Genomic DNA, 20,854 nt, shown 5'->3' on the forward strand with positions numbered 1-20,854 from the left:
GCCAACACAACAATGCAGTCTCAACAACAATGCAGCCTCAACAATGCACCCTCAACAACAATGCAACCTCAACCATGCAGCCTCAGTAACAATGCAACCTCAACAATGCACCCTCAACAACAATGCAACCTCAACAATGCACCCTCAACAACAATGCAACCTCAACAATGCACCCTCAACAACAATGCAACCTCAACAATGCACCCTCAACAATGCAGCCTCAACAACAATGCAGCCTCAACAACAATGCACCCTCAACTACAATGCATCCTCAACAACAATGCAGCCAGCCTCAACAACAATGCAGCCTCAACAATGCACCCTCAACAACAATGCAATCTCAGCCGAGCACAGTGGCTCATGCCCGTAATTCCAGCACTTTGGGAGGCTGAGGCAGGTGGATCACCTGAGGTTAGGAGTTCGAGACCAGCCTGCCCAATACAGTGAAACCCTGTATCTACTAAAAATATAAAAATTAGCCAGACATGTCGGTGTGCTACTGGGGAGGCTGAGGCAGGAGAATCACTTGAACTCAGGAGGCGGAGGTTGCAGTAAACTGACATTGTGCTACTGCACTCCAGCCTGGGTGATGCAGTAAGACTCTGTCTCAAAAAATAAATAAATAAAATAACAACAACAACAATGCAGCCTCAACAATGTTTGAGGGCACCAGCTGGGGGCCAGTTGAGGAAGATTGGCCTGCAGCAGCCCAGCCTGCCCTGTGGGATGGCAGGCCCCCCTCCTAAAGTTACCCAGACGTGGCCCCAGAAGTTTCCAGACGCAGAAGCAGCAGGGCAAGGGAACCTTCTCTTCTGACTTCAGCCAGGTCCACCTGCCTGAGTGCCTCTCCCCTGCCTCGAGTCAGATGTCATTATAATTCCCTCTGTTTTTAACGCTGAACTCTAGTCAATGACATGCACAAGCGGATATTCACCACTTACTGTGAAGTGCATCAAGAAACAACATGGATGCATTAGGCCGAGCAGGGCGGCTCATGCCTGTAATCCCAACACTTTGGGAGGCCCAACTGGGCAGATCACTTGAAGTCAGGAGTTCGAGACCAGCCTGACCAACATGGTGAAACCCCGTCTCTATTAAAAATACCAAAATTAGCCGGGTGTGGTGGCACGTGCCTGTAATCCCAGCTACTCGGGATGCTGAGGCAGGAGAATTACAGGCATGAGCTACCACACCCAGCCAAGATGTCCTAGCTCACTCAAAGTCATACAGCCAGGGACTTAAGTGATGGGATCCAGATCCAAAGCCAGGGCCTTCCTGCCCCTTCCCCGTCAAGCTATATCTTGGTTATATACACTTGTAAACTTACAAGGAGTACTCACCTTCACCTCTGTGTGGCTCCGGGAGATCTGGAGCAGGCAGCCCAGCCCCACGCCCACGAGGATGTCTGCAGCCCAGCTCAGGAAGCTTTGCTGGAATGGCCGGCACATAACCCAACCACATAGCCCGTTCCTCCTACTGCGTTCATACCCAGGGCTTGGGATGCCACTGTAAGAATGAACTTGGGCCAGGCACAGTGGCTCATGCCTGTAATCACAGCAATTTGGGAGGCCGAGGCAGGAGGATCACTAGAGGCCAGGAGTTTGAGACCAGCCTCAGCAACAGAGTTGAGACCCGTCTCAAAAAAAAATTTGGTGGGGGTTGGAGGTAGAGAAGTGCAGTGGTGTGAACACGGCTCACTGCAGCCTCGACCTCCTAGGCTTAGTGATTCTCCCACCTCAACCTCCCAAGTAGCTGGGATCACGGGCACATGCTACCACGCCTAGCTAATTTTTTAATTTTTTAGTAGAGACGGGGTGTTGCTATGTTGCCTACGCAAATCTCAAATCCCTGGGCTCAAGTGATCCTCGTGCCTCAGGCTCCCAAAGTGCTGGGATTACAGGTATGAACCATCGTGCCTAGACCTACAAAAAAAATGAACTTACTTGGCTTTCTTTATGATCTATGCCCAACTCCCCCGAACACCCTATCTGAGGAGACCCTATCTGTTTAGGTCTTTAAGAAGATGGATGTTGAGTACGTGTTGCAGTCAGTCTCTGAGGATCGAACACCTTAGGGTGCCAGGAATGCTTGGTGCATGTAAGCACTCAGTAGGTGGGGAAACCGAGGCCAGGAGAGATGAAGGGACTGCCCCCAGTCCCTAGAGGGAACTGGTGATGGTGTGTGGGCCGAGGCCATCTCTAGGGGTCGTTCAGGGCTCCCTCCTTCCCAGCCAACCTGGGAGGTCAGGCTGGACCGCAGCCCGAAAGCCAGGAGTGGGCCTCAATGGGCACAGAAGGGCCACCAAGGGCCCTGCTCAGCCTGGGAGTTAAAAGGGCAGGCATCACGGTCTCTGCAGTTAGCCTGTTTTGCCGGCCAGCTGCTCACACCGCAGCCCCTGGTGAGGCTCTGTCATCGTGGAGCCTGGAGAGAGTGGCCCTTCAGGCACTTTGTGATCATCTTTCTTTCTTTAGCAGCCAACAATATCCACTGCTGGCTGGATGCCTGCTGTGTGCCAGCCACTGTCTGGAACCCACGACCATCTGGTTTCAAAGCTCTTTCTCTTCATAGGCCCAGGCTGGCTATATCCGTCTTTTCTATGTAGACCAAAAGTTGGCAAACACCAGCCCTCCAGCCAAATTTGGCCCACTAACTGCTTTTATAAATAAAGTTTTATTGGAACAGAGCCATGGCCATTCACTTATGCATTGTCTGTGCCTGCTTCTGCACTACAACAGCAGAGTTGAGTAGCTGCAAAACCACCTGCATGGCCTCCAAAGTCTAAAATATTTATTCTTTGGGCCAGGTGTGGTGGCTCACGCCTGTAATCCCAGCACTTGGAGGCTGAGGCTGGCAGATCACTTGAGGTCAGGAGTTTGAGAACAGCCTGGCCAACATAGTGAAACCCTGTCTCTACTAAAAATACAAAAATTAGCTGGGTGTGGTGGTGGGCGCCTGTAGTCCCAGCTACTCAGGAGGCAGACGAGGCTGAGGCAGAATTGCTTGAACCCGGGAGGCAGAAATTGCAGTGAGCCAAGATCATGCCACCACACTCCAGCCTGGGCAACTGAGCCAGACTCCGTCCCCCACCCCCCCCCCCAAAAAAAAAAAAAGAATTCTCTGGCCCTTTTAGAAAAAGTCTGCCAACCCCTAACATAGACCATGACACGTCGCTATGAGCAAGAGAGAGAGGGTCTTCCATAGGACACATAAGCTCATCCTGTGGGCACCTGCTTATCATACCACTCACTGTCCTAACAATAATAGCTGCTGTCTGCTGAGCCCTTACCCGGGGCCAAGAATTTCATTCACCTCACTGGATCCTTACAACACCCCTCGGAGGTTAGCACTCCCCAAATCCCTATTTTAAAGCCTTGGAGCCTGAGGCTCAGGCAGCCAAATTACCTGCCCCAGGTGTTATGCCGAGAGCCAATCCCCAGGGTGGGGCACGGAGCACCCCCCACCCATGGCTGTGACACCAGTGCTAAGGCCAAGAACAGACCACAAAGGATACTGAAGATGATGCCACCAAAGCAGGCGGAGAATGCCATCCGCGGGTAGCCCTGGCGAGCCAGCGTGAAATCCGAGAAGGCATCTGAGCAGGAACAAGAGGGGCCTGCAGTGGTGAGTTGCTTCCCCCACCCTCCCTGGTCATCCACGCCTTCATTCTCACCCAGGGTCATTCGGGCAACAAACACAGATGGATGCCCATGTGTGCGTGGGCACTAGCTGGTGGGGTGCTGTGTGAGGGGGCACAGCATCTGGGAAGACACACTTCCCTCCTTAATTCCTTTACCCCACTCTTTCACACCAGGAACAACTTTGCAGGTGTGAAAAACGTGGCTACCAGCTGGGTGCGGTGGCTCACACCTGTAATCCCAGCACTTTGGGAGGCCAAGATAGATAGATCACCTGAGGTCAGGAGTTCGAGACCAGCCTGGCCAACACGATGAAACCCTGTCTCTATTAAAAATACAAAACTTAGCCAGGCGTGGTAGTGGGCACCTGTAATCCCAGCTACTCGGGAGGCTGAGGCAGGAGAATTGCTTGAACCTGGGAGGCAGAGGTTGCAGTGAGCCAAGATCACACCATTGCACTCCAGCCTGGGCGACAGAGCAAGACTCCATCTCAAAAACAAACAAACAAACAAACAAAAAAACCACGGCTACCAATTTTTCAAAGTCTTATCTGCTGCGAACATGCACAGCACCTCCACGTGAATAAGAAGAAGGTGCTCAAAAAGGTAAGTGGGAGGAGGGGCTAGATTTCAGCTCCCTCATCCTCTTGTCTGGATGCTCTGGAGCAGTGCATAACCTGGCCAACCACACCTGGCTGCTGCAGCTAGCGAAGGGTGTATGTATGTAAGTGTGAATGCCTGCATGTCACACACCTGTGTACACATCAAGCACGGCTGGCTGCAATGGGCTCCATGTCCTGCCTGAATTCTGGGAGCCACCGAGCATCCCCACATCAGAGAGTGGGGAAACAGCAGGGGCCTCTATAGAATTTCTTGATCTACCTGCAGTCAGGGCCATCTCACCCCGATGCTGGCCACTCCACAGTGACAGGGGACACTGCACAGGTGTAGAGGGCAGACACCCTGGACACTCCTGCCCAGATGCGACTCTGGCTGGGGGAGGAAAGAGCTAAGATGTGGCCGCACTCACCCCCACTCAACCCCACCCGGCCCTGAGTCACCTCCAATGCTGTTCCCCCAGGCCAGCAGCGTGAGCCCCAGCACTGTGTTGCTCAGGCGGAAGACAACGCCCAGGGACCGCAAGATGTTCACCACCTCTGTGGCGGCCGCGTTGATCCACAGGGCGCTGGTCAGAAAGCCCAGGAAAGCAAAGAGCTGTGGAGGGAATGGTTTGCTGTGGGACCAAGGCCAGCCCCAACAGGGACACAGCCTCAGTTCCTCACCTGTGAAACAGGATGATAACAGTATCTACCTCATGCGCATAATTATTATGAGTATAAAACACGTTACTATACGCATTGGTGCCTACACATAGTGCTCAATAAAACATGAGTTCAATATTATTTTCTTTTTTCCTTAATAAACTCCCTTTCGGGCCGGGCATGGTGGCTCACACCTGTAATCGCAGCACTTTGGGAGGCTGAGGCGGGCAGATCACCTGAGGTCAGGAGTTTGAGACCAACCTGGCCAACATGGTGAAACCTTGTCTCTACTAAAAATACAAAAATTAGTCAGGCTGATGTCACACACCTGTAATCCCAGCTACTCGAGAGGCTGAGGTGGGAGAAGCTCTTGAACCCGGGAGGCAGAAGTTGCAGTGAGCCTGGATCGTGCCAGTGTACTCTAGCCTGGGCGACTGCGTGAGACTCTGTCTCAAAAAAAGAAAAACAAAAAAGAAAAACAAAAAAACCTCCCTTTCACATACTAAAAAAAGTTATTATTTTGTCTGGAAAGGGTTCCTTATCACTTTCATCAGATTTCCAGTCTATGAACCAAATACCACTCATCATCCCAATAAGTATCCCTGTACTCATTAGCAGTCACTCCCGAGCCCCACCCCACCAGCCCAACTCAACCACTACTCTGCTCTCTGTCTCTCTGAATGTGCCTCATGGACATTTCACATCAATGGAATCCCACAGTGTGTGATCCTCTGCTGCAGTCTTCTCTCACTCAGCATCATGTTTTCAAGGGTCATCTATGCTGTGGCACACATCGGTACTTGAAAAAATAGCGAAAGACAATTTTCCTTAAGTAGTAAAAGGCGACTTCCCTAAATGATCCATTTGCTGAAAATTCAACACCCTTCGGTTGGTACATTCATTGAGAGTTTCCAAAAGTAAAAACTAAAATTTTAAAAAATCATTAAGTACTAAAAAATGAAAATTTTAAGTAAACTTTTTTTTTAGGACGATGTCTCACTCTGTCACCCAGGCTGGAGTGCAGTGGCGCAATCTCAGCACACTGCAAGCTCCGCCTCCTGGGTTCAAGCGATTCTCCTGCCTTAGCCACCCAAGTAGCTGGGATTCCAGGTGCCCACCACCATGCCCGGCTAATTTTTGTATTTTTAGTAGAGACAGGGTTTCACCATGTTGGCCAGACTGGTCTCAAACTCCTGACTTCAGGTGATCCACCCGTCTCGGCCTCCCAAAGTGTTGGGATTACAGGCATGCGCCGCCACGCCCAACCAAAATAAAAATATTAAGTAAACTTTTTTTTTTTTTGAAACGGAGTCTCTGTCACCCAGGCTGAAGTGCCATGATGCGATCTCAGCTCACTGCAACCTCTGCCTCCTGGGTTCAAGCAATTCTCCTGCCTCAGCCTCCCGAGTGTCTGAGATTACAGGTGCCCGCCACCATGCTCAGCTAATTTAATATTAAGTAAACTTTTAAGGAAAAAGTCTGTGGACAAACCCCTAAATATTCCTTAGAGTGCCTAGACTAGGCAAAATGGAAAAAGACACCCAGAAAGGCCATACCATTCTATCCCCGGAATGCCTTTAGAAACCCAAGGCTGGGCACAGTGGCTCATGCCTGTAATCCTGGCCTTTGGGAAGCTGAGGCAGGAGGATTGCTTGAGGCCAGGAGTTTGAGAGTAGTCAGGGCAACATAGTGAGACCTCATCTTTACAAAAATATACAAAAATTAGCTGGACGTGGTGGCTTGCGCCTGTAGTCCCATCTACTTGGGGGGCTGAGGTGGGAGGATGGCTTCAGCCCAGGAGGTCGAAGCTGCAGTGAGCTATGATTCCACCACTGCACTCTAGCCTGGACAAGAGAGGGAGATCCTGTTTCAAAAAAAAAAAAGGAAATCACATATTGTAGGATTCTATTTATATAAAACGTCCATGATAGGCAAACCCATAGAGACAGAGAGTAGAGTCGTGGTTGCCAGGGGCTATGTGGGGAGTGGGGAAATGGGGAGTGACTTATGGGCATGAGGTCTCTTTCTGGGGTGATGAAATTCTCTAAAATTGCTTGTGATGATTACACAACTCTGTAACTATAATAAAAAACATTAAATTGTGTACTTTAAATGGGTAAATTGTATGATATGTGAATTGCATCTCAACAAAATTAAGCTATTACCAAAAAAAAAAAAAAAAAAAGAAAAAAACCCTGTGCAGATACAAAAACTCTCAAAAGCAGCTTTAAAGTTCAGTTACCTGTCTTTGTGTGACTCCTGATCAAACTGGTCAAAGTGCCTCAGAGATGCAGACACGACATCTGCGTGGGAGACCTCAGAATCCCTCTCCCCCCATCTCGGAGAGCCCGGGCTTCTTACCCAGTGAAGCCTGGGGGGCTGGCTGTCAGATGTGGCAAAAAAGGTCACTGAAGCCAAGGCTGTGCCTGCGATCACCACCACGACCCAGACGGGAACGAGGCCACCTATCTCATAGACACCGTCTGCAAAGGGAGAGAAAGGGAGCTGGTACCTTCCCAGCAGCCTCAACACCCACTTACAATGGACTGTTTGGATGTCAGGTAGACACTTCCTATCTGCCCAGCCCTGTCCTAGAAACTTCATGGGGACAGAAAAATTAAAAATGCAGCCGCTGCCCTCAAGTTAGTCACATTTGAAAGAAAAAGAGAGACACACAAAAAAGACCCTCTCCAGCCTGTTGCTGTGGAACTAGGATAGGAACGGCTATAACCACTAACATCATCACCCTCTTCCACCTCCATGGCAGACATCACCAATCAAGCACAATACTTCCAACCAACTGCATTTCCAGGCAGCTCCCTCCAGCCAGGGATTACCAGTGGCTCCATGAGATGAATGGCACCAAGCTCCATGAGATGAACCTGACAGTCAAACCCAGCCTCTTCACTGAGAGACACCTAAATAAGCCCACTCTATCATCCAATCCATTAATAAATATGAAGGTTCCAGAGGCTTCATATTAAACACCAAAGGGAGACACCCTAAGGTGAGAACACTCTAGAATTCTCCACACATCACCCTTTTCGCCACTAGGAGTCGGTACTGGTCTTAAAGACAATGAATGGTCCAAATGTTCATATACCTGCATCAAGACCCTTCTTTTGTTATTTTTTTAGTCTAGCTCATGGCTCCCAAATGTCAATGGGTTTAAGAATTACGTGAGGAGGCCGGGCACGGTGACTCATGCCTATAATCCCAGCACTTTGGGAGGCCACAGCATGCAGATCGCTTGAGCCCAGGAGTTTGAAACCAGCCTGGGCAACATGGTGTGACCCCATCTCTACAAAAAATACAAAAATTAGGCTGGGCACAGTGGCTCACACCTGTAATCCCAGCACTTGGGGAAGCTGAGGCAGGCAGATCACCTGAGGTCTGGAGTTCGAGACAAGCCTGGCCAAGGTGGCGAAACCCCATCTCTACTAAAAATATAAAAATTAGCCAGGGGTGGTGGCACACATCTGTAGTCCCAGCTACTCAGGAGGCTAAGGCGGGAGAAACACTTGAACTCAGGAGGTGGAGGTTGCGGTGAGCTGAGATCGCACCACTGCACTCCAGCTTAGGCGACAGACCAAGACTCCATCTCAAAAAAAAAACAAAAAGACAAATGAGCTGGGCGTGGTGGTGGGCACCTGTGGTCCCAGCTACTTGGGAGGCTGAAGTGGGAGGATCACTTGAGTCCCGGGAGGTGGTGGTTGCAGTGAACCTAAATTGCATCACTGTACTCCAGTCTGGGCAACACAGTGAGATCTTGTCTCAAAAAAAAAAAAAAAGTTATGTGAGTGGGCTGAATACACAAAATTGTGTACACAATATGTTATGAGTGATTGTCAAGGGGGATTTTTTTTGTGTTTTTTTTTTTAGACAGGGTCTCGTTCTGTCAACCAGGCTAGAGTGCACTGGCACAATCACAGCTCACTGCAGCCTCAAACTCCTGGGCTCAAGCCATCCTCCTACCTCAGCTTCCTGAGTAGTTGAGACTGCAGGTGTGTGCCACTGTGCCCAGCTCCTGAGATAATTTGCCAGCATGGGGTTTTGACCTACAGTGCCGGCTTTGGATCCAGACACCTGGGCTGGAAGTCCTTTCCATGTATTTGCCACTTCTGTGCTAGAGAAATTTTAGGAGGTGGCTGGGGTGTGAGGACACTGAGGATCTGAGCTGAGTGTTAAGCAGAGAGGGGTGCAAGGGCTCTGTGGGAAGAGGGGAGTTGAGTAAGATGGAATCAAGCAGATCAGGAATAGCACAGAAAAGGCTGTAGGAGGCAGTTGGCTCAGAGTCTCAGAGGCCTTGGCTGGGTGCGGTGGCTCATGCCTGTAATCCCAGCACTTTGGGAGGCTGAGGCAGGCGGATCGCCCGAGGTCAGGAGTTCAAGACCAGCCTGGCCAACATGGTGAAACCTCATCTCTACTAAAAATACAAAAACTAGCCAGCTGTGGTGGCATGCGCCTGTAATCCCAGCTACTTGGGAGACTGAGGCAGGAGAATCGTTTGAACCTGGGAGGCAGCGGGTACAGTGGGCCAAGATCACACCACTGAGCAATGACAGCCATGGACTTTTCCCAAGAGGTACTGGGGAGCCATGGAGGTCTTTGAGTGGAGGAGTGACCACAACATATGAAAAGCAGCACTTTACAAAGATGGATCTTGGGGGATGCCTAGAGATGGGGAGGCTGGAGGCTGCTGCTGGGGAGGCTCACCTTGAGTCACAACACCCCCTCGGGCTGGGAGCCAGTCCAGGGGTTTTCTCTAGACAGTGCTCAGCCCAGACGGGGGTCAAGAGGGCTTTAGCCGGAAGCAGTCTTTCCCCAGGGTGGACCTGCTACCACTAGATGGTGTTAAGGCCATGTGGTCAAGATACTACATGCTGCAGAACCATGTCTCAGGAAAGGGATTCCTTCTTCAGTTCTATCATTGTATCAAGGAGAAAGTTTCCATTTGGTGCTAATAGGACTTGATCAAACACCTGCTATTCTCCCTAGTACAGGCTTCCAGCTCATGGGCTTGACTCAGGAGGACCGAGTAAGGCAGTTTACTTTTTTTTTTTTTTTTCTTTTTTGAGACACAGTCTCACTCTGTCGCCCAGGCTGGAGTGCAGTGGTACAATCTCAGCTCACTGCAGCCTCTGCCTCCTGGGTTCAAGTGATTCTCCTGTCTTACCTTCCCGAGTACCTGGGATTACAGACGCCCATCACCATACCTGGCTAGTTTTTGTATTTTTAATAGAGACAGGGTTTCACCATGTTGGCCAGGCTGGACTCGAACTCCTGACCTCAAGTGATCCTCCTGCCTCGGCTTCCCAAAGTGCTGGGATTACAGGCGTGAGCCATCATCACCAGTCGGTGGTTTACTTTTATTGTGTTTATTTTTGCAGTTACCTTAAATTTATTGGAAATGATGCAATTCTACTACAGTTTCCTATTGATGCAGGTGACACAATTTCCTTTTCAACAAATTTGCCTTAAAAAAAAAATGTCTGAAGCTGGGTGCAGTAGTGCATGCCTGTAGTCCCAGCTACTCAATGGAGCCCAGAAGTTCAGGACCAGCCTGGACAATACAACGAGATGATTTAAGAAAAATATCAAATGTGGCCAGGCACAGTGGCTCACGCCTATTATCTCAGCACTTTGTGGGGGATGAGGTGGGTGGATCACCTGAGGTCAAGAGTTCAAGACCAGCCTGGCCAACACGGTGAAACCCTGCCTCTACTAAAAATACAAAAATTAGCTGGGCATGGTGGTGGGTGCCTGCAGTCCCAACTACTCAGAAGGCTGAGGCAGGAGAATTGCTTACCCCAGAGATGGAGGTTGCAGTAAGCCGAGATCGTGCCACTGCACTCCAGCCTTGGTGACAGAGTGAGATTCTGTCTCAAGAAAAACAAAGAAAAATATCAAATGTAATAGTACAGAGTAAGAGAAAAATTGAGAAGATGGTCTGTGAATGACTGATATGTGGGAATCACTCTTTTAAGAAGCCACAACGTTGGCCGGGCGCGGTAGCTCACGCCTGTAATCCCAGCACTTTGGGAGGTTGAGACGGGTGGATCACGAGGTCAGGAGATCGAGACCATCCTGGCTAACACGGTGAAACCCTGTCTCTACTAAAAAAAATAGAAAAAATTAGCCAGGCATAGTGGCAAGTGCCTGTAGTCCCAGCTACTCGGAAGGCTGAGGCAGGAGAATGGCGTGAACCCAGGAGGCGGAGCTTGCAGCAAGCCGAGATCACGCCACTGCACTCCAGCCTAGGCAACACAGCGAGACTCCGTCTCAAAAAAAAAAAAAAAAAGCCACAACACATAACAAAAATTAGCCAAGTGTGGTGGCAGGTGCCTGTAATCCTAGCCACTTGGGAGGCTGAGGCAGGACAATCACTTGAGCCCTGGAGGCTGAGGTTGCAGTGAGCTGAGATCGCGCCACTGTACTCGGGCCTGGGTGACCGTCAGACTCCGTCTCAAAATAAAATAAAATAAAATAAAAATAAATAAATACATATGCCACGACGCTTGTGAAAGCAAGTCCTTGGACTTGCCCTGGCCTGAAAGGCAAGGCTTCCCCGCTCTGTAGAGAATGGATGGAGAATGGAGGGCTGTGATGAACCAGACGGCCCTAGGGGGTGGCCCTTTTCAGCTCTGAGTCACTATCAATCATCTCTCCTCCTATCTGCTTCCCTCCATGCCTGCATCCTCCCACAAGCCGGGGGAGAAATTCACAGGGAATGTGGCAGGGAGGCTGTTTCATCCCGATGGAGTTTCATCCTGACACTGTTATAGCACACAACACCACGCCCAGCCATGCATCTGCACCACAGTCCTACCCCTACCTCCAGGCGATGCCCCTGGGCTGAGGGGGAGGAGCCTAGATGATAGGAAACAGACAGCATGAGATACTAAAGTTAGACAACAGGAAGAAACCTGGGTAGCAGAAGTTAGAAGATGTTGGACAAGCCTGAGCATTTCCTTGGCCAGAGCAGGGCAAGAAAGAAAAGGACATTCTGGGGCAGATGGGGAAAATTCAAATGCCAGTGGGGACCAGCCAGGTCACACAAACGAGGGAAGGAAGCTCAGCCAGGGGCACCCAACAGGCAATGGAGGGGACTGTGATGATTTAGGCCGCAGGCACCCCATAGGCGGCGCTCCTTCTCTGCTCCAGCCAGTTTTGCCTTCAGGAATGTGGCCCAGGTCTTGAGAAGCCAAAATCCAGATTTTAATGTAAAATCCCCCAATTTTTAAATGCAGGCAAACAAGCCAGAGGGCTGGATTTGGCCCTGGGGTCACCTGTTTTGCAACCTCCATCTGGGGCCAGCAAGATTGGATCAACTGACTGCAGGAGGTCCCCTGGGTGAACTTCCAGGCTGGTGTCCCTTATGGCACAAGAGCATAGTAAGCGCCTGCTGTATATCCAGGTTTCTGCCTCTAGCCCAAACCTCCCTCACGTGTTGAGAAGAAAACTCCACTGGCCGTGCACGGTGGCTCACGCCTGTGATCCCAGCACTTTGGAAGGCCGAGATGGGAGGATCACTTGAGGTCAGGAATTTAAGACCAGCCTGGCCAACATGGTGAAACCCCGTATCTATGAAAAATACAAAAATTAGCCGGGCGTGGTAGTGCACGCCTGTAATCCCAGCTGCCCGGGAGGCTGAGATGGGATGATCGCTTGAACCTGAGAGGTGGAGGGAGGTTGCAGTGAGCTGCGATCGTGCCACTGTACTCCATCCAGCCTGGGTGGAAGAAAACTCCAGAACGTGGGAAGGAGTAGGAAGGTGGGTTGGCCCGGGGTAGGGGATACTCACAGGTCCCCGACTGCAGGGTCAGGACCACAACCAGGGGGCTGATCACCAGATGCAGACAATTGAGGGGCCGTTTCCAGTTCCGGTCATCCGTGTCCGGGTCCACGACGGGGACTGTGAGGAGCAGCAGGAACTCCACAGGCAGCTGTCAAGGGGGCAAAGGTGGGAGGGTGTCGGCAGGGAAGTCTGAATCCCAGCCAGCCACAGACGGATTTCAGTGACTCAAGAGCTCGGCCGTTCATTGCTGAAGCACCGACTGTGTGCGGGTCCCAGGCTAAGCGCCTGGTTGCCTCTGGCTACTGGGATAAATGACCACAAACAGAGTGACTGTCAACAGCACAGATGTATTCTTGGACAGTTCTGGAGGGCAGAAGTCCTGAAGTCAAGTTGTCAGCAGGGTTGTTCCTTCTGGAAGCTCTAGGGGAGACTGAGGGTCCTTCCAGCTTCCAGGAGCCGCCTGCCTTCCTGGCCCCACGTCATTCCACCCTGTGCTCCTGTCGCCACTTCTCAGTCTCTGACTCTGACCCTCCTGCCTCCCTCTTTCCCTGTGCCAACCCCTGTGATGACACTGGGCCCACTGGATAAGCCAAGCTCATCTCATGACCTTTAATGACGGCCGGACACGGTGGCTCAAGCCTGTAATCCCAGTACTTTGGGAGGCCGAGGCAGGCGGATCACGAGGTCAGGAGATCGAGACCATCCTGGCTAACACAGTGAAACCCTGTCTCTACTAAAAATACAAAAAATTAGCTGGGCGTGGTGGCGGGCGCCTGTAGTCCCAGCTACTTGGGAGGCTGAGGCAGGAGAATGGCGTGAACCCGGGAGGTTGCAGTGAGCCGAGACTGCTCCACTGCACTCCAGCCTGGGCAACAGAGCGAGACTCCGTCTCAAAAAAAAAAAAAAAAAAAAAAAAAATCTTTAATCACATCTGCAAAGGCCCTTCTACCATAAAGGTAACATATTCCCAGGTTCCAGGGGTTAGGATATGGATTTCTTTGGGGGGCCACTAGAGGGCAGAGCCCCAGGTCAAGCCATCAGCCAAGCTCCATGCCTCAGTTTCCCCATCAAATCCCAAGTCATATATTCTGAGAGGGTCTCAGTGGACCCCAGGCCCTCCCCCTCGTAGAGCTGGAGAGGGTAGCGTGGCCACTGTCTTGCTGCTGTCACAAGGCTGTGAGCCTGGCTCCAGGACCCTCCTACCTTGAACACCTTGAGGGCTTTCCAGTATGCTGATTTCCTTCTCCACTTCATGTAATCCAGGGGATTGAGGGCCCGGACCAGGATCTGAGCCGTCGTCTCCTGGTAGAAGACCAGCGGCCGGTACTCGTCACCTGTGTGCAGGCGGTCGGGTGGTGAGGTGTGCCTGCGGCTGACTTGCTCTCCAGGAAACCTTCCCCGCTCCATCCCACCAGTCCTCCCAGCCCTAGGGGAGGAGGGAAAGCCCAGTACGCGGCAGAGGGCAGACAACCCTGGCCCTTGGCTCACCTGAGCTGCAGTGAGAGGTGGGGCCGATTTGGAGCCTCATTCCTGGAGCCCAGGTCTTGGAGGGCCCCATCTTTCCACCCCCAGCCTTTCCCTGTTACCCCCACCCCAGCTGGACACTGGGCATGGACTCACCGTAGTCATAGCTGTTGGTATTAGAAGATGCCCGGTCCTCCTCAGAGTCTGAGAGGATCTCTGTAGGAGAGAGGCCCAGCTACATACAGAACCCAGACCATTCTCGAGGGGGCACGCTGGGACAGAGCAGGTTTAGGGGTGCAAGTGTTCAGGCCATCTTATTTAGTTAGTTATTTGGGACAGGATCTTTCTCTGTCACCCAGGCTGGAGTGCAGTGGTGTGATCACAGCTCACTGCAGCCTAGACCTCCTGGGCTCACTCAATCCTCCCACCTCAACCTCCCGAGTAGCTAAGACTATGTCCAGCTAATTTTTAAAATTTTTTTAGAGATGGGGTCTTGCTGTGTTGGCCAGGCTGGTCTCAAACTCCTGGCCTCAGCAGTCCACCCGCCTCAGCTTCCCAAAGTGATGGCATTACAGGCATGAGCCACTGCGCCCAGCCACGTCCAGGCTGTCTTTATTTTGGATTTCTAGCAGTCTGCATGCGTGCTCGGAAATTCTTACACAGTGAAAGTCTAACTCACCAAACATGGCCAAATGTAAGCATGCAGCTATAATGCTAAAGTTAATAGGGGCATTTGAAGGCACAACTCAAACATTTATTGACTTCAGTGTTGTCCTTTTCAGAATCTGGAACCCATACTATTTTTCTCTTCTCAGGAGGCCTGTGGATACTGAGAGGCCTGGGACCTGTAAGCAGGGGCCTGAAAGGAAAATGGCCCTTTTTGAGTGAGGATTAGCTCTCACCCTGATTCTGCTGCTGAGTGTGTTGTGTGTGTTATCTATGTATGTGCATGTATTTGTTTATGTGTGTGTGCATGTATTTGTATATGTGTGTTGTGTATGTGCGTGTATTTGTGTATGTGTGTGTGCATGTATTTGTGTGCGTTGTGTATGTGGGTGCATGAATTTGTGTATGTGTATGTTGTATGTTTGTGTGCACTGATGTTTTTGTGTGTTGTGTATTGCATGCATGTATTTGTATGTTGTGTGTGTGCATGTATCTCTGTGTTGCATGTGTGCTCTGTCTATACATATTTGCGTATGTGCATGTATTTATGTGTGTTGCATGTGCATGCATCTGTATATGTGTGTTGCATGTGTGCATATATTTGTGTCTGTTGTATGGGTGCGCATGTTTGTATATGTGTGTTGTGTTTCTGTGTATGTTGTGTATGTGTGTGCATGCATGTTTTTGTGTTGCAGATGTGTATGCATGTATTTGCATGTGTGTTGCACATGTGCATGTATTCGTATGTATGTGTTGTAGGTACACATTTGTGTGTTGTGTGTGTTGTGTATTTGTGTGTTGTGTGTGCACATGTATTTGTGTTGCGTGTGTGCGTATGTATTTGTGTATGTGGGCATGCATGCATCTGTATATGTTGCATGTGTGTGCATATATCCATGTGTGTTGCATATGTGAGTGCATGTACTCCCATATGTGTTGTGTGTTTTATATGTATGTGCATGTATTTGTATGTGTATGTGTGCATGTATTTGCATGTGTGTTGTGTGTACACATATTTGTGTGTTGTATGTGTGCATGTATGTGTGTGAGTTGTGTATTTGTGTATGTGTGTGCATGTATGTGTATGTGTGCATGTATTTGCATGAGTTGCATATTTGTGTATGTGTGTTGTGTGCATGTGTGTGTGCATGAATTTGTGTATATGACTGTATTTGAATATTATTGATTTCTTTGTATTTAGTTTTTCTCAGTGTCCCTGTCACGGCAGCGTTTGTGTTTTACCCTGAGAGTGGTGGGAAACATCAGGGCAGGGAGCAGTGGCGATTCTTAGAGAGATGGCCCTGGCAACCGCATAGAGAAGGAAGGAGTGCCCTTGAGCCTACAGGCGATGCAGAGGCTCATGGGTACCAGTGGAAGCATGGAGGTGGGACCTCAGCAGAATGAGTAGAAAGAGCATGAAGAGGAGATGAGCTTGGTGGGGACAATGGCCTCAAGAGACCCAGGGCAGCAGTGAAGGGCACAGAGGCTCCCAGGCCCCACTGGTCTGATGCAGACTCTTACCTGGAGTAACTGGTATGGGGTAGAACAGAGATCCTCTCCGCTGCCATCGGTAGATCCAGGTGCAGAGAATCACAGTGACCACATAGAACACATACAAGCCCAGGTAACCTGCAGACAGGGTGCAGGCCGTCACCAAGTGGTGTCCTGGTGCAGGTCTAGAGAACAAGGGCTGGCAGTTCTATCACTGGTGCGTGTTAGCGGTGGCAATCTGTGTTAGCCCAGCCAGGTACCAGTGGGTAAATGGCCTTTTCCTTGAGCTCCCCACTCCTTCCTCCTGCCTTCCAGGACCATCTCCCTTCCTGTCTCCCTTGCAATCGAGAAGGTAATGCCCAGGCACAGCGAGAGACCTCCAGATCCCCATTCAAGCACTAAGGGTCGGTGTCCTGCTCTGTGCCCTGGGAGGAGGCAGCCCTGCAGCTCTGGCTACAACTAGGTTCAGCCAATGGGAGGCCAGACAGGAAATCAGAAGCAGCGGGAGAGAGTTTGGAGTGTTTCTTCCTATTCCCTCCCTGTTGCGTGTCTCTGGCAGGGCCTGCAACCCTCTTCAGTACAGCTCCAGGCCTCCAGCCCTCCATCTCTCACTGGGCTCTGCCACCCCATTCCCTGCCCCTTCTACCACGAGGGATGAGTGTGGTCGCAGCTCCCATTGTTGCTGGCCCCTGAGTATCTCGAATCTCGGTTTCCCTTGTTGGTTTCATTTTCCTTCTGTACAAATTGTCCCTCCATTCACACCCCTTGAGCCATCTGAATGGAACATGTTTGCTGTCACGATCCAGGTGGCCCCAGTTAGCATCCCATCTGTACTGCTTGTTAAAACTGGAAATTATGAAACTTTTTTTTTTTTTTTTTTTTGAGACAGAGTCTTGCTCTGTTGCCCAGGCTGGAGTACCATGGCACAATCATGGGTCACTGCAGTCTTGAACTCCTAGGTTCAAGGGATCCTCCTGCCCTAGCTTCCAGAGTAGCTGGGGCCACAGGAACGCACCACCACCATGCCCAGCTAAGTTTTTTCTTTTTTGTAGAGATGTAGTCTCGCTATGTTGCCCAGGCTGGTCTCAAACTCCTGAACCAAAGTGATCCTCCTGCCTCAGCCTCTCAAATTGCTGGGATGATAGGTGTGAGCCATCATGCCTGGCCAAAAAATTGTGAAACTTTTGAATACTCCCTCCCCAGCCCCCAGCTCTGCCAGGCCTCTTTGGTTATGTGACCCACATGTTCCCATTTTTGCTCAAGCCAGCTTGAGGAGGGTTTCTGTCACTTGTAATCAAATCAAACCCCCCACTGACCACCCCTCCCATCTCTCTGTCCCAGGCACCTCCTAAACCACCTGCCCATCAGCCCTGGGACCTCCCGCCTGAGCCCACAGCTGCTCACCCAGAGCCCACGCCAGCGTGACCCTGCCCCGGAAGAGCATGAGGAAGGTCAGGAATACAGCCACCATGTAGAAAACGATGTCCCTGAAGAAGGGCCTGGAGGCAGCCATGAAGGGGTGTAGGATGGTGATGCCTCCAGCCACCACCGTGGTAACCAGCACGCCAGCGCCTGGGGAGAGGAGGCCAGAGCTCAGCCACCCTGCACCCTCTCCTGCTGCTTCCCCCGCCCCCCTCACTGGGGCTGCTCTCACCAAACAGTGCCCCAAGGGCCAGGCCGGCTGTGTGCGGGTCGGAGAAGGCCACCAGGGCACTGAAGATGTCAGGTGCACCATTCCCAAATGCCAGGAAGGTGACGCCATGTGGGGAGCACGTCAAGGCGGGCCAGGATCGCAGCTGCAGCCCACCCAGGCCTTCGACCCTATCCCCCAGCTTCCCCACGCGGGGATAGACACGACCCTATCCCCCAGCCTCCCCACAACTGCCCTCCCTCCAGGGTGCAGGACACTGGACAAAAGGATACTGCCACGTTGTGGGAGAGCTTGAGTGTGGTGGAAATGGCCGACAAGTTGGGGCAGAAACTACGGAGAAAAAGCGGACAGGAAGCATTTCCACAGTGACCGGCTGCGGACCCCTATCCTACCCCCAAACTGAGGGTGACTGAATGTCAGCCTCCTGGGACCCCTCCTCCCATTGATAAGCCAGACCGGAGCCCAGAGCCAAACTCACAACTTGGCTGCGGTGACTCCCAGAATCAGAAACAGGTAGAGCAGCCAGGAAACCTGGGTGGGGAGCCGACGAGGAAGGGAGAGTCAAGTCCAGCTGGGGACACCAGCCCCTCTCACCAGTCCCCCAGGGCAGGGCCTCACGTAGAGAGTGACAGCCAGAGGGAGAAGGCTGGGAGGGAAGTGGCAGAAGATGCCTTCCAGGTAGTCCAGGTACCCCCCATCACTGTGGCAGTCAGGGTTGGTCCGGATGAAGTCACAGCGGTCAGAGACATTCAGGCCACACACCTTGCGACACTGCAGGAAGACAGGAAGGGGGACATCGGGGCAGAGACTTCCCTGAGAACTGGACTGGGCCCCTCTAAGCAGCTAAACATAACGTCCCTTCAGCCTGGTCTCCAAGGCCACCATACCCTCTGGGTGCCAACTATGTATGCACTTTTAATTTTAAAAATAAACATCTGCTTGAAATTGACACAAGTAATTCATGAATACATATTTGTTTTTTAAAAAAACCAATACATAAAGATTTCTAAATTCCGCTTTCTTATCCCTGCCCTCTGTAATCCCCCCTCTCCAGTGGTCCCACCATAATTAGTTTGAAGCACATCCTTACAGACATTTCTCAGATCAATTACATTTGTATATATATCCTATTACACACTTTGTTTTGTTTAACAAAAATGGATCCATCCCAAATCTCGTTTCTATAATTTGCTTTTACCATTATATATATATATAATATTAATATACCTTAATACACATAATAGAATTTGAAACATACTGTAGTGATTTCTACATGCGAAGCATAGTGCTAAGAGCTTAAAATGTATCTCCATCTGTACAATAATTCTGTGATGGCTGGGGGCAGTGGCTCATGCCTATAATCTCAGCACTTTGGGAGGTTGAGGTGGGAGGATTGCTTGAGCCCAGGATTTCAAGACCAGCCTGGACAACATAGCAAGACCCCATCTCTGCAAAAAAATAAAATAAAAAATTAGGTAGGCATGGTGATGTGCACTTGTAGTCCTAGCTACTCAGGAGACTGAGGTGGGAGGATCACCTGAGCCCAGGAGGTTGAGGCTGCAATACTGCATTTAGCCTGGGGAATAGCATGAGATCTTGTCTCAAAAAAAGAAAAAAAAAAAATGTATCTCAATCAGTCTGCACAACAGTCTGCGAGGAAGGAACTATTGTCATGCCCATTAAACAGTTAAGGAGATTGAGACAATATCCATGTGCACTCGGTGGGAGGGTCAAGGTTGGAACCCAGGCAGTTTTAGGCTCTAGAGCCCATTGTTTCCCCTGCCTCCCCACAGAGTCTTTCACTGCAGCAGAGTATTTCATACTATGGGTGATACATCACTGAGGTAAACGTTTCCCTACTGGGCATTTCGGTATGCCTAATTTTTCAATATAGCCAACGAACTTCCTCACACATGACTCTCCGAGCACATGTGAGAGAGAAGATTTGAGAAGTGAAAGTGCTGAGTCAGAGGGTATCCTGGTCTGGTTCCTCCAGAAGCTGACTCAGAGACAAAGATTGAGATGGACATAGTATGTTTGGGAGAGCTGAGGAACACAAACATAGAGAAAGGGAAGTGGGCCCGGGTGTGGTGGCTCACGCCTGTAACTGTAGCATTTTGGGAGGCCAAGGCTGCAGGATCACTTGACCTCAGGAGTTCGAGACCAGCCTGGGCAACATGGCAAAACTCCATCTCTACAAAAAATACAAAAAAAAACTAGCCGGGCTTAGTGGCATATGCCTGTAGTCCCAACTACTCAGGAGGAGGAGGTGGGAGGAGCACCTAAGCCTGGAAGTTCGAGGTTGCAGAGAGCTATGATTGTGCCACTGCACTCCAGCCTGGGTGACAGAGTGAGACCCTGTCTCAAAAGAAAAAAATAAAAGAAATAGGAGAAAAGAAGTGGTACAGAGAAGGGATAGCTGCCAATGAAGGCTGGGTTGAGCCAGTTACCACCACCAAGAGCTTAATCAGGAGGCAAGGGAGCTGGGGTATTTATACACCAACTCCCATCAGCCATTGGGTGAGGACTGCTAGATGGAGGTTTTAGTTCCCCGGCACCTCTAGCCTACTATGCTTATAAGTGGTTCTAGAACAATAAACTGGCAACTGGACGTCAACAAAAGCCCACCAAAATAGTACAGTCCAAAAGAAATGCTCAAGGCCCTGACAAGGGATCTTCAACATTGCAGGATTTTGCCAAAATGTCCTGGCCAAGCTCTACCTACATACACTCCCACCAGGAATGGGAAATAAGCAATTCTCATAAGCCTGCACCAACACTGGCTATGAGCAGCCTTATTCAGATCAATGTGATAGGAATGTAATTGTTAAACTGCAAGTCTGGCCAAGTGTGGTGGCTCATGCCTGTAATCCCAGCACGTTGGGAGG

The 20,854-nt window shown here is 50.6% G+C and overlaps 1 protein-coding gene across 4 annotated transcripts in view; it reads right to left on the minus strand.

The window, feature by feature from the left end:
* The window catches only part of SLC8B1 (solute carrier family 8 member B1), a 33,777-nt gene that overhangs the window by 1,271 nt on the left and 11,652 nt on the right, over nt 1-20,854 (minus strand). The window contains exons 3-16 of one of the 4 annotated variants that reach the window (XM_063614540.1): nt 18,585-18,737; nt 18,445-18,497; nt 18,238-18,296; nt 17,970-18,074; nt 17,720-17,887; nt 16,346-16,453; nt 14,315-14,374; nt 13,898-14,028; nt 12,701-12,842; nt 7,258-7,379; nt 5,225-5,342; nt 4,696-4,849; nt 3,512-3,613; nt 1,341-1,405 (exon numbers count right to left, since the gene is read on the minus strand). In XM_063614540.1, coding sequence (XP_063470610.1) covers nt 1,341-1,405; nt 3,512-3,613; nt 4,696-4,849; nt 5,225-5,342; nt 7,258-7,379; nt 12,701-12,842; nt 13,898-14,028; nt 14,315-14,374; nt 16,346-16,453; nt 17,720-17,887; nt 17,970-18,074; nt 18,238-18,296; nt 18,445-18,497; nt 18,585-18,737 — 1,540 coding nt within the window. Of the gene's footprint in view, nt 1-1,340; nt 1,406-3,511; nt 3,614-4,695; nt 4,850-5,224; nt 5,343-7,257; nt 7,380-12,700; nt 12,843-13,897; nt 14,029-14,314; nt 14,375-16,345; nt 16,454-17,719; nt 17,888-17,969; nt 18,077-18,237; nt 18,297-18,444; nt 18,498-18,584; nt 18,738-20,854 lie in introns of all 4 variants that reach the window. The other 3 variants (XM_063614541.1, XM_055238315.2, XM_063614542.1) reach the window with 3 other exon arrangements.

The sequence above is a fragment of the Symphalangus syndactylus genome, chromosome 13, assembly GCF_028878055.3.
Source record: "Symphalangus syndactylus isolate Jambi chromosome 13, NHGRI_mSymSyn1-v2.1_pri, whole genome shotgun sequence".
NCBI lineage: Eukaryota > Metazoa > Chordata > Mammalia > Primates > Hylobatidae > Symphalangus > Symphalangus syndactylus.